Source organism: Taudactylus pleione, unplaced genomic scaffold (genome assembly GCF_031769625.1).
Source record: "Taudactylus pleione unplaced genomic scaffold, aTauple2 ptg000547l, whole genome shotgun sequence".
Lineage (NCBI taxonomy): Eukaryota > Metazoa > Chordata > Amphibia > Anura > Myobatrachidae > Taudactylus > Taudactylus pleione.
This window is the reverse complement of record NW_028284949.1, coordinates 3,262,729-3,275,610: the sequence shown is the minus strand read 5'-3', so window position 1 is coordinate 3,275,610 and position 12,882 is coordinate 3,262,729. Positions and strand designations below refer to the sequence as shown.

Here is a 12,882-nt window from a genome sequence, read left to right as displayed (position 1 = left end):
GTTCTTCTCCCCAGGGATCTCTCTAGGATTCATTCACTAAATTATGTCCCACTACTTGCAAAGATCCGACATGAGCTTACTACTTGGACATGTAAAGGCATCTCATGGATTGGGAGGATAAATGTAATAAAGATGAACATCTTACCTCGAGTGCTTTATATCATGCAAACTTTGCCAGTACTGATCCCTCACGGTTGGTTTACGGATCTCTATCGGGTGATTAAAAACTTTGTATGGGGCGGGAGAACTCCCAGGTTCAAACATAATATTCTATTTAGTCGGCGAAATGTGGGTGGTCTCCAGCTCCCGCATTTCAATTCCTACTATGACGCGGTCATACTCAGTAGAATACTGGAATCGTCCAGGGTTGACTCGGCCAAGCAGTGGGTAACTATCGAGGGCTCCTTTATGCAGATACCCCTAAAGGTAGTACCTTGGATGTTGCGATTACCTAATATTTCTCATCCAACAATTGAACCTACATTAAGAATTTGGAAAAGACTTAGGGGCTTAGATTGTATTTCCACTGTCCCCTCTCCTCTAGTCCCACTGTTAGAAAATCCTTCTTTCCCTCCTGGGATGTCGATGCAGACTTTTCGAGGCTGGTTGGGTGCAGGGATATCCAGGATAGGTCAATTATTTGATACTTCTGGAATTAAGTCTTTTCAGGATGTTCAAAATCAGTGGCATTTATCAAATAACGAGATTTGGAGATATCTCCAGATTAAACATTTCATTCAAACACAGAATCCTTATTCTTCAGGATTCCGTAGGTCCCTCCCTTTTGAACAAATGGTATTGTCACCAACTCTCCCTTCCCATGTGGTGTCCACCTTATACACAATGCTGATTGAATATCGCTTTTCCTCATTGCCTAACTTTACTAAAAAGTGGGAAAAGGATCTTGGCATGGATATTAGTGATATTCAATGAACTTCCATTTTTGAGAAATCCTGGAGTAGTTCTACTAACGTACTAACTATTGAGACTCATTTTAAGGTGCTTTCTCGGTGGTATCGTTGTCCATCAGTATTATCTAAAATGTATCAGGGTGTGTCGGCCTATTGTTGGAGATGTAGTAGGGAATATGGTAATCCTCTTCATATTTGGTGGTTGTGTCAGGATCTTAGACCTTTTTGGGATGAGGTGATTTCGGTTAGCAGGGAGATTATGTGCCAGGAGGTACCGGTTGGGCCTGAATTTTGGCTCCTGAACTTGATTTCCATGCCTCTACCGGTCTATAAAAAATCACTTCTTAAGTACCTCAATAGTGCTGCTTAGGCGGTCATCCCTGTGAGATGGAGAACTAACTCCCCCCCGACCCTAATTTATTGGTTCAAAAGAATTGAACTATATCGCTCAATGGACGATATTATATTGTCCTCAACTGACCATTCCAAAAACTACTCGAAAATTTGGTCTCCATGGATAGTTTTTTGTGAGTCGACCCGTTATAAATCCCTTATGGGACTATTATAAGTAAATAAAATATATCCCATGCACTCTAGATTACTGGATTTTAGATTCTCAGTCAGGTTCTCAGGTTCCCGATGGTAACACCTCCCCCCCACCTTCCCTCTCGTTTACTTTGTTATTATTATTTTTATTTTTTTTATCATTTTAATTTATTTTATTTTTATTATTTTTATCATTCATCTTTATTATCACTATCTTTATTATTATTATTATTATTAAGTTTTATTAGTGTTTTTGTATTTGTTTTGTTATGTTATACTACTAGACTAACTAAATTTGACAATTTTTATGTGATGGTTTACTAAATGGCCATACTATTTGATTATAGACGTTGAGTCTGTATGATGTTTACTCTGCAATATTTGGGCTATTTTTATTTCGAACAAAGTTATGTACTATGTATCTTTTCACATGTTATTATGCTTATGTAACTGTTATGTGAAAATTCCTTAATAAAAACTACTTGCAGAAAAAAAAGAGATTGCTGTAGTGATAGAGGAGGGTGTAGGATAAGAGAGGGGTGTAGTGACAGAGGAGGGTGTAGGATAAGAGATTGCTGTAGTGACAGGAGGGTGTAGGATAACAAGAGATATGGTAAGAACTTACCTTTGTTATCTCTGTTTCTACGAAGTCCATAGGGTCCACAGGGTTGACCTTGGGGTTATAGCTGGATCAGGATCCATGGGCACCTCACAGTTAAGCTTTTAGCTCCCAGGATGCACTTGGGTCCTCCTCTATACCCCGCCCCCGAGCCACAGGCACCTCAGTTGGTAAGCAGCCTAGGCCGGAGGAGAATATGGAACAGAGAGAAGGAAGACTGGAACACACAAGAAACCATACTCACAGAAATGGGAGACGGAAAACCGGTGACCAACCACACAGCCCATATGAAGCCAGGTGCGTCAGGGCGGGCGCCCTGTGGACCCTATGGACTTCGTAGAAACAGAGATAACAAAGGTAAGTTCTTACCATATCTCTTGTTTTCTACTTCAGGGTCCATAGGGGGTCCACAGGGTTGACCTTGGGGATGTCCCAAAGCAGTTCAACTAAGGGCGGGGACGCTCCTGTGCTGAAAGGAGCACCCGGCGCCCAAAGGATGCATCCTGAGAGGCGAAGGTGTCAAACGCATAGAACCTCAAAAACGTTTGAATTGAAGACCAAGTGGCCGCCTTACACAGCTGAACAGCAGAAGCGCCACGTCTAGCAGCCCAAGAGGGACCCACAGAACGAGTGGAATGAGCCTTAACAGAGGCTGGCACAGGTAAACCCTCCTGTGCATAAGCCTCACAAATAACGGAACGAAGCCAACGGGCTAACGTTTGTTTGTTGGCAGGCCAACCCCTCTTGTGAAAACCAAAGAGGATAAACAAGGAATCAGACTTCCTAACCGAAGCCGTCCGGTCCACATAAATTCTAAGCGCCCGGACCACATCTAAGGAAGTCTCACCAGCTGAAAGATCAGGGGACTGAAAAGCTGGCACAACAAGTTCCTGATTAATGTGGAACTTCGAGACCACTTTGGGCAAAAACTCAGGACGAGTGCGGAGCACTGCTCTGTCCTGGTGAAAAATCAGGAAAGGAAGGCGACAGGAAAGCGCCCCCAATTCAGACACCCTCCTGGCCGAAGCAATTGCCAGGAGAAAAACAGTCTTAAATGTCAGCCACTTGAGCTCTACCGACTCAAGAGGCTCAAACGGAGGACCCTGCAGGACCCGTAGAACCACCGCCAAGTCCCAAGGAGCCACAGGAGGCACAAAGGGAGGCTGGATCCTGAGAACACCTTGGAAAAAGGTGTGAACATCCGGCAGTATTGCAATCCGCCGTTGAAACCACACGGACAAGGCGGACACATGAACCCTCAGAGATGCAAGGCGTAAGCCGAGGTCCAATCCTGATTGAAGAAATTCCAAGATCCTAGAAACTCGGAACACCTGAGGATCATAATGTCTGGACTCACACCACTGAAAGTAAGTGTGCCACACCCTGTGATAAATCCGTGCTGAAGCAGGCTTGCGTGCTCTGAGCATGGTACCAATAACCGAACTGGAGAAGCCCCGAGACCTCAAGACGGCTGTCTCAAGAGCCACGCCGTCAAAGACAGCCGACCCAGATCCGGGTAAAGGCAGGGCCGCTGAGACAACAGGTCCCGACGCTGAGGAAGAAGGTACGGAGCGTCGATGGAGAGGCTCCTGAGATCGGAGTACCAAGGATGTCTGGGCCACGCCGGAGCTACCAGCACGACCGTAACGCCGTCCTGCTTGAATTTCCCCCTAACCCGAGGAAGTAGGGATATCGGAGGAAACAGATACGCCAGGTGAAACGTCCATTTCACCGACAGCGCGTCCACCAGACTTGCGCCTGCGTCCCTTGTCCTTGACCCGTAAACGGGCAACTTGTGATTGTGACGGGAGGCCATCAAGTCCAGCTCCGGCAGTCCCTACCTGTCCACGAGTAGCTGAAACACCTCTGGGTGAAGCGACCATTCCCCGGGATGCACGTCGTGACGGCTGAGGAAGTCCGCTTCCCAATTGAGGACTCCGGGGATGAAGACCGCCGAGATCACTGGAATGTGACCCTCCGCCCAAGTCAGGATGCGAGACACCTCCGACATCGCTGCCCGACTGCGAGTTCCTCCTTGGTGGTTGATATACGCCACCGTGGTGGCGTTGTCGGACTGCACCTGTACCGCCCTTCCGTGAAGAGCGGGGCCGGACGACTGCAGGGCCCTGTATACTGCCCGCAGTACCAGGATGTTGATGGGAAGAAGAGCTTCTTCCGCAGACCAACGACCCTGGAGAGACAATGAGCCGGTCACTGCCCCCCAACCCCCGAGACTGGCATCCGTCGTGAGCAGGACCCAGTCCGGGATCCAAAAGGGGCGCCCCTCGACCAGATGAGCTGTCTGAAGCCACCAAGCCAAAGATTGCCGAACGTCCGGAGACAACACCAGCACCTGAGAGCGGATCCGGTGAGGTAACTCGTTCCATTCCGATAGAATCAGCCCCTGCAGGGGCCGGGAATGGAACTGGGCAAATTCCACCATGTCAAATGTCGACACCATGGACCCCAGAACTCTCATAGCCGAATGGACCGACAGGCGGCAACTGCTCAGGCAACTGCGTATCCGCAGCTGTAGGGAGGCGACCTTCTCCAGAGTCAGGAAGATCCTTTGCTGACGCGAATCCAGCAGGGCTCCCAAATGAACCATCCGCTGTGATGGAATCAGGGAGGACTTTTTCCAATTTATCAACCACCCGTGTGCTTGCAGGCAAGCGATCGTCGGGTGGAGATGTTGAAGCAGTACCTCCGGGGAGCTCGCCAGCAACAGGAGGTCGTCCAGATACGGCAGCAGCCGTACATTCTGGTTCCGAAGATGTGCGGCCATGACCGCCATAATCTTCGTGAACACCCTCGGTGCCGTGGAGAGACCAAAGGGTAGCGCCCGGAACTGATAGTGGTGTTGAAGGATAGCGAACCTCAGATACCGCTGGTGCGAAGGTGCTATCGGAACATGGAGATAGGCGTCCTGGATATCCAGGGACACCATGTAATCCCCCGGGTTCCATCGCCAGAATGATGGAACGTAACGTTTCCATCCTGAACTTGGGAACTCTGAGGAATTTGTTCAGAGACTTCAAGTTGAGGATAGGGCGATGAGAACCATTGGGTTTCCGCACCAGAAACAGAGAAGAATAGTACCCCTTCCCTCGATGTAATTGAAGAACGGGAACAATGACCCCTGCTTTCAGCAAGGACTCTATAGCCTCCTGAATCTGTAACGCCTTGGTCTTGTCCTGAGAAGGACTCGTGCAGAAAAACTGGTGGGGTGGTCTGTGCCGAAAAGACAGGGCGTACCCCTGGAAGACCACTTCTCGAACCCAGGCATCCGTGGTGGTATTGTGCCAGCACTGGGCAAATCGAAGAAGTCGGCCTCCCACTCTGAGGTCCCCCAGAGGGAGGCCCGTCCCATCAGGCCGCAGGTTTATCTTCCTGCTTGGAAGAAGGGCGCCGAGCACTCCAGGCTTGCTTCTTGGGTTTAGAGGCAGTCTTACTCGCCGACTGTCTCGGGAAGGACTGACCTTTTGCCTTACCCTGAACCCGAAAGGAACGAAAAGCCGAACTCCGAACCTTAGCAGGCAGTGCCGCCGAAGGGAGAAAAGCCGACTTGGATTTAGCCAGGGTATCCACTATTTTGTCCAAGTCCGGACCAAATAGTAATTCCCCATTGAAAGGTAAGGCCTCCAGGCCTTTCTTTGAATCAGAGTCCGCTCTCCAGGACCGCAACCATAAGGATCGGCGGGCAGACACCGCTGCAGCCGATACCCGCGAAGTCAGCAAACTAGCATCTAAAGAGGCTTCCCCAATGTAAGAAGCAGCGTCCCTCATCTGACCCAACAACGCCCTCTGGACATCCGGAGCGTCGTCCGGGAAGGTATCTTCCAATGCATTGGCCCACCCCTCAATGGCCTTGGCCACCCAGGAGATGGCCATGGACGGTCGGGCCACCGCCCCGGAGAGGGAGTAAAAAGACTTTAAGCAAGTCTCAACTTTCCTGTCCGTGGGATCCTTCAGCGAGGATATAGACGGTAATGGCAAAGTAGAGCTCCTTATTAAACGGGTGACATGGGAATCCACCGCCGATGGAGTTTCCCATTTTTTACAATGTGCCTCAGGGAAGGGATAATTAGAAGCCAACCGCTTCTGAGGAAGGAATCTCTTACTGGGCGCCTGCCAAGCTACCGCCATATGATCCGTCAACTGATCCGACAGGGGAAACACCGCAGAAGCCACCTTAGTTTTTTTTAAACTAGGATACTTCGACTTAGGAGCCGGTGCCTCATCCTCTATAAGAAGAATGGCTCGCACCGCCCTAACCAGTGCTCGCACATTAATGGACGACTTGGTATCCATTTCCTGGACCGAGGCGTCCGAGTCAGTGTCATCAGGGACCTCCCCATCATCTGAGGAACCCTCTGAGACCGATACCTGAGCCGCCCGCGCCATGAGTGGACGTTTTGAAACCCTAGAAGGCATGTCAGTCTGCAACATTGACTGAAAAGCAGAGGATGCGGCCGCCAAATTTTGCACGGAGTTGGAGAACACATCCACCCAGGGTGGAGGAGTCGCCATAGGGGCCTGAAAAGGTACCGCAGGCTGCTGCGGCACAGGGGAAGCCTGTATATACATAGGCAACCCCGCAAAGGGACACACAGACTGAGACCCAGGAGGACTCCGCAATAACTGCGGGACACCCGGGGAATGGGGGATGGTCGGCTGGGGTAACGATGAACAGGGAAGGCTTCCTCCCCTGGCTGGCCATGACCCCAGGGATGCTGGCTTCCCGCTTGCCTGTAATTCCTGGTGGTCTAGTGGTCCCACGGGTTATGGGGGGGGGCCCGCCGCCACTGCCAGCAGCCTCCGGTCTGTCCCCAGGACCGGAGGCTAAAGGACTGCGTTTTAAGGCATTCCGCACGCCGCCGCTAGCCAGCGACGCGCGGCTTACCTGAATCCCCGGCGACTCCGGCAGCAGTCCTGGGAGATAGACAGAGTCCGGCTAGTACGGACTCTGTCCTCCAGCCGCGATCCCCAGATCAGTACTGGCGTCGCGGCGCCAGTCGGGGATCAGAGCGGCAGCGTGGGCGTCTGTATAGACAGCCCTTCGCTGCCGTCTGTAGTAAAAAGATTAAAATAAATAAAATCTAATTTAAAATAAAAAGCTTCTGGGGGCTGCTCCTGCGGCCCCCCTGCGCGGTGACCGACTCCGGCCGGGCACCAACTTACACTGAGGTGCCTGTGGCTCGGGGGCGGGGTATAGGGGAGGACCCGTGCATCCTGGGAGCTAAAAGCTTAACTGTGTGGTGCCCATGGATCCTGATCCAGCTATAACCCCAAGGTCAACCCTGTGGACCCTCTATGGACCCTGAAGTAGAAAAGAGATTGCTCTAGTGACAGAGGAGGGTGTAGGATAAGAGATGGCTGTAGTGACAGAGGAGGGTGTAGGATAAGAGATGGCTGTAGTGACAGAGGAGGGTGTAGGATAAGAGATGGCTGTAGTGACAGAGGAGGGTGTAGGATAAGAGATTGATGTAGTGACAGAGGAGGGTGTTGGATAAGAAATTGAAGTAGTGACAGAACAAGAAGGGTGTAGGATAAGAGATGGCTGTAGTGACAGAGGAGGGTGTAGGATAAGAGATTGCTGTAGTGACAGAGGAGGATGTAGGATAAGAGATTGCTGTAGTGACAGAGGAGGGTGTAGGATAAGAGACTGCTGTAGTGACAGAGGAGGGTGTAGGATAAGAGACTGCTGTAGTGACAGAGGAGGGTGTAGGATAAGAGACTGCTGTAGTGACAGAGGAGGGTGTAGGATAAGAGACGGCTGTAGTGACAGAGGAGGGTGTAGGATAAGAGACGGCTGTAGTGACAGAGGAGGGTGTAGGATAAGAGATGGCTGTAGTGACAGAGGAGGGTGTAGGATAAGAGAGGGGTGTAGTGACAGAGGAGGGTGTAGGATAAGAGAGGGGAGTAGTGACAGAGGAGGGTGTAGGATAAGAGATTGCTGTAGTGACAGGAGGGTGTAGGATAAGAGACTGCTGTAGTGACAGAGGAGGGTGTAGGATAAGAGATTGCTGTAGTGACAGAGGAGGGTGTAGGATAAGAGATTACTGTAGTGACAGAGGAGGGTGTAGGATAAGAGATGGCTGTAGTGACAGAGGAGGGTGTAGGATAAGAGATTGCTGTAGTGACAGAGGAGGGTGTAGGATAAGAGATTGCTGTAGTGACAGAGGAGGGTGTAGGATAAGAGATGGCTGTAGTGACAGAGGAGGGTGTAGGATAAGAGAGGGGTGTAGTGACAGAGGAGGGTGTAGGATAAGAGACTGCTGTAGTGACAGAGGAGGGTGTAGGATAAGAGATTGCTGTAGTGACAGAGGAGGGTGTAGGATAAGAGATTGCTATAGTGACAGAGGAGGGTGTAGGATAAGAGACTGCTGTAGTGACAGAGGAGGGTGTAGGATAAGAGATTGCTGTAGTGACAGAGGAAGGTGTAGGATAAGAGATTGCTGTAGTGACAGAGGAAGGTGTAGGATAAGAGATTGCTGTAGTGACAGAGGAGGGTGTAGGATAAGAGATTGCTGTAGTGATAGAGGAGGGTGTAGGATAAGAGATTGCTGTAGTGACAGAGGAGGGTGTAGGATAAGAGAGGGGTGTAGTGACAGAGGAGGGTGTAGGATAAGAGAGTGCTGGAGTGACAGAGGAGGGTGTAGGATAAGAGATTGCTATAGTGACAGAGGAGGGTGTAGGATAAGAGACTGCTGTAGTGACAGAGGAGGGTGTAGGATAAGAGACTGCTGTAGTGATAGAGGAGGGTGTCGGATAAGAGAGGGGTGTACTGACAGAGGGTGTAGGATAAGAGAGTGCTGTAGTGACAGAGGAGGGTGTAGGATAAGAGATGGGTGTAGTGACAGAGGAGGGTGTAGGATAAGAGACGGCTGTAGTGACAGAGGAGGGTGTAGGATAAGAGATTGCTGTAGTGACAGAGGAGGGTGTAGGACAAGAGATTGCTGTAGTGACAGAGGAGGGTGTAGGATAAGAGATTACTGTAGTGACAGAGGAGGGTGTAGGATAAGAGATGGCTGTAGTGACAGAGGAAGGTGTAGGATAAGAGATTGCTGTAGTGACAGAGGAAGGTGTAGTATAAGAGATTGCTGTAGTGACAGAGGAGGGTGTAGGATAAGAGATTGCTGTAGTGACAGAGGAGGGTGTAGGATAAGAGATTGCTGTAGTGACAGAGGAGGGTGTAGGATAAGAGATGGCTGTAGTGACAGAGGAGGGTGTAGGATAAGAGAGGGGTGTAGTGACAGAGGAGGGTGTAGGATAAGAGAGGGGTGTAGTGACAGAGGAGGGTGTAGGATAAGAGATTGCTGTAGTGACAGAGGAAGGTGTAGGATAAGAGATTGCTGTAGTGACAGAGGAAGGTGTAGGATAAGAGATTGCTGTAGTGACAGAGGAGGGTGTAGGATAAGAGATTGCTGTAGTGATAGAGGAGGGTGTAGGATAAGAGATTGCTGTAGTGACAGAGGAGGGTGTAGGATATGAGAGGGGTGTAGTGACAGAGGAGGGTGTAGGATAAGAGATGGTTGTAGTGACAGAGGAGGGTGTAGGATAAGAGACTGCTGTAGTGATAGAGGAGGGTGTAGGATAAGAGAGGGGTGTACTGACAGAGGGTGTAGGATAAGAGAGTGCTGTAGTGACAGAGGAGGGTGTAGGATAAGAGATGGGTGTAGTGACAGAGGAGGGTGTAGGATAAGAGACGGCTGTAGTGACAGAGGAGGGTGTAGGATAAGAGATTGCTGTAGTGACAGAGGAGGGTGTAGGACAAGAGATTGCTGTAGTGACAGAGGAGGGTGTAGGATAAGAGATTACTGTAGTGACAGAGGAGGGTGTAGGATAAGAGATGGCTGTAGTGACAGAGGAAGGTGTAGGATAAGAGATTGCTGTAGTGACAGAGGAAGGTGTAGGATAAGAGATTGCTGTAGTGACAGAGGAGGGTGTAGGATAAGAGATTGCTGTAGTGACAGAGGAGGGTGTAGGATAAGAGATTGCTGTAGTGACAGAGGAGGGTGTAGGATAAGAGATGGCTGTAGTGACAGAGGAGGGTGTAGGATAAGAGAGGGGTGTAGTGACAGAGGAGGGTGTAGGATAAGAGAGGGGTGTAGTGACAGAGGAGGGTGTAGGATAAGAGATTGCTGTAGTGACAGAGGAAGGTGTAGGATAAGAGATTGCTGTAGTGACAGAGGAAGGTGTAGGATAAGAGATTGCTGTAGTGATAGAGGAGGGTGTAGGATAAGAGATTGCTGTAGTGATAGAGGAGGGTGTAGGATAAGAGATTGCTGTAGTGACAGAGGAGGGTGTAGGATATGAGAGGGGTGTAGTGACAGAGGAGGGTGTAGGATAAGAGATGGTTGTAGTGACAGAGGAGGGTGTAGGATAAGAGATTGCTGTAGTGACAGAGGAGGGTGTAGGATAAGAGAGGGGTGTAGTGACAGAGGAGGGTGTAGGATAAGAGACTGCTGTAGTGACAGAGGAGGGTGTAGGATAAGAGATGGCTGTAGTGACAGAGGAAGGTGTAGGATAAGAGATTGCTGTAGTGACAGAGGAGGGTGTAGGATAAGAGATGGCTGTAGTGACAGAGGAGGGTGTAGGATAAGAGATTACTGTCGTGACAGAGGAGGGTGTAGGATAAGAGATTGCTGTCGTGACAGAGGAGGGTGTAGGATAAGAGATGGCTGTAGTGACAGAGGAGGGTGTAGGATAAGAGATGGCTGTAGTGACAGAGGAGGGTGTAGGATAAGAGATTACTGTAGTGACAGAGGAGGGTGTAGGATAAGAGATTGCTGTAGTGACAGAGGAGGGTGTAGGATAAGAGATGGCTGTAGTGACAGAGGAGGGTGTAGGATAAGAGATGGCTGTAGTGACAGAGGAGGGTGTAGGATAAGAGATTGCTGTAGTGACAGAACAAGGAGAATATGTGACTGTTCTGTACTTAGTGATTATTACCCACCTGTGCTGATATCTGTAGGGATTTCCTCCTCCTTGTACTGTTTATCACTCCTCTCATACGTCTCCTCTTCCCGTTTTATATCTTCGACTTTAAAATCAGTCAAATATTCCCCCTAAATAACCCATAATCAATAAAATAACAGTTAGGGATAAATTTACTAAAATTAGAGTTTTTAGAAGTGAGTTTTAGAAGAGATGTTGCCCATAGCAACCAATCAGATTCTAGCTATTATCTTCTAGAAGGTTCTAGTTAAATGTTAAGTAGAATCTGATTGGTTGCTATGGGCAACATCTCTTCTAAAAACTTTAGTAAATTTACCCCAAAATGTCTGATTTAATTTAGTCAGGTTAAATAAAAGAATATCAGTGTATAAAGCACAAAGAACTTCTCTACAGAACATAAAGTGACAAATCACTGATATTTTGATATTTGGTGAGACCCTAAATCCCACCTACCTGATCCTCCTGTGGGACACTGTGATTCTCCTCTTTATCATCCTGGGAATAAAGAGGACAGGGACAGCTCTCTGGGGTATTTCTGTTACTGGCCCCATCTGTAGGAGACACACAGTGACTAATTACATAGTACATAGGTTAATGTATACACATCATTTCATCATCACAAGTACTCTGTGTGCTATATTTATTACGTATATAAGAGAAATCTGCGGAGACTTTGCCGTAAGGAGCGCACAATAGGGCATACACACTGCAAGACATGCCCGATTTGCACAGAAACTACAAATCGGGCCAATATTGTGCAAGTGTGTACCCATCCTCGGGGGTTGCTGAGATGCCCGATGGCTGCAATGTGGATCCGATGCCTCTTCTGGCGCAGGGAGCCGATCTGAGATGCCGGCAGTGGGGGTCTTTATACAAAAGATGTCTCCTGTAGCATTAGCATAAATACTCAGAACCGCTGCTACCAAATACACAATAGCGACCCGGGCTGTGTCCACCTATGAATCAGGCCCTCTGCTATGTACTTAGTGATTATCACTCACCTGTGCTGATACCTGTAGGGATTTCCTCCTCCTTATACCCCAGGACATCACCTGTATACTTTTCTTCTCCTTCCATATTCTCTACCTTAATATCAGTCAGGGCTTTATCCTAAATATTCCAATAAAACAGCACAGTAAGATACTCCAATTTCATTATCAGAGATTAAACAGCAGAATATGAGAAGAGAAATATATAGTGATGCTACAGGTCCTTGGGTTACATGTAAATATACACCCATGACCCATTGTTTTACTTTGTCAACTATTTATATGAATGGTGGGAGCCCTTCTAAAAAGAGGCAGCATTAGGTTGTACAATGATAGCTGCTCTATACAATACTAGTAGAATATCAGATTCCACCTACCTGATCCTCCTGTGGGACACTGTGAGTCTCCTCTGTATAATCCTGGGAATAAAGAGGACGGGGACATCTCTCTGGGGTATTCCTGTTACTGGCTCCATCTGTAGGAGACACACAGTGACTGATTACACTGTATATATGTGATTATCAGATGCTGTGTATATAGGTGGCCCCATAGCTGCTCTCTCCATTACAATAAGTGACAGTCTCCTCTTACCCAGTGATGTGAGGGGCCAGTGATTCTCCATCATCACGTCCTTGTACAGACCCCTGTGTCCTTCTATATACTCCCACTCCTCCATGGAGACATAGACAGTGATTTCCTCACACCTTATAGGAACCTGACACACAGAATGATACAGTCATCACCCAGACACATCCCCTGGTGTTACTGTATAATGTCCCATTCCCAGCAGTCACCTCCCCAGTCATCACCCAGACACATCCCCTGGTGTTACTGTATAATGTACCATTCCCAGCAG

The 12,882-nt window shown here is 48.8% G+C and overlaps 1 protein-coding gene across 2 annotated transcripts in view; it reads right to left on the bottom strand.

Moving 5' to 3' along the window:
* Window positions 1–12,688, bottom strand: part of LOC148500783 (uncharacterized) — a 28,276-nt gene extending 15,588 nt beyond the window's left edge. For both annotated transcript variants that reach the window (XM_088451345.1, XM_088451346.1), the window contains exons 1-5: window positions 12,618–12,688; window positions 12,404–12,501; window positions 12,039–12,147; window positions 11,491–11,588; window positions 11,036–11,147 (exon numbers count right to left, since the gene is read on the bottom strand). In XM_088451345.1, the coding sequence (XP_088307471.1) occupies window positions 11,036–11,147; window positions 11,491–11,588; window positions 12,039–12,147; window positions 12,404–12,501; window positions 12,618–12,651 (451 nt within the window). In that variant the 5' untranslated portion in view covers window positions 12,652–12,688. The remainder of the gene's footprint in view (window positions 1–11,035; window positions 11,148–11,490; window positions 11,589–12,038; window positions 12,148–12,403; window positions 12,502–12,617) is intronic.
* Between the last annotated feature and the right edge of the window lie 194 nt (window positions 12,689–12,882).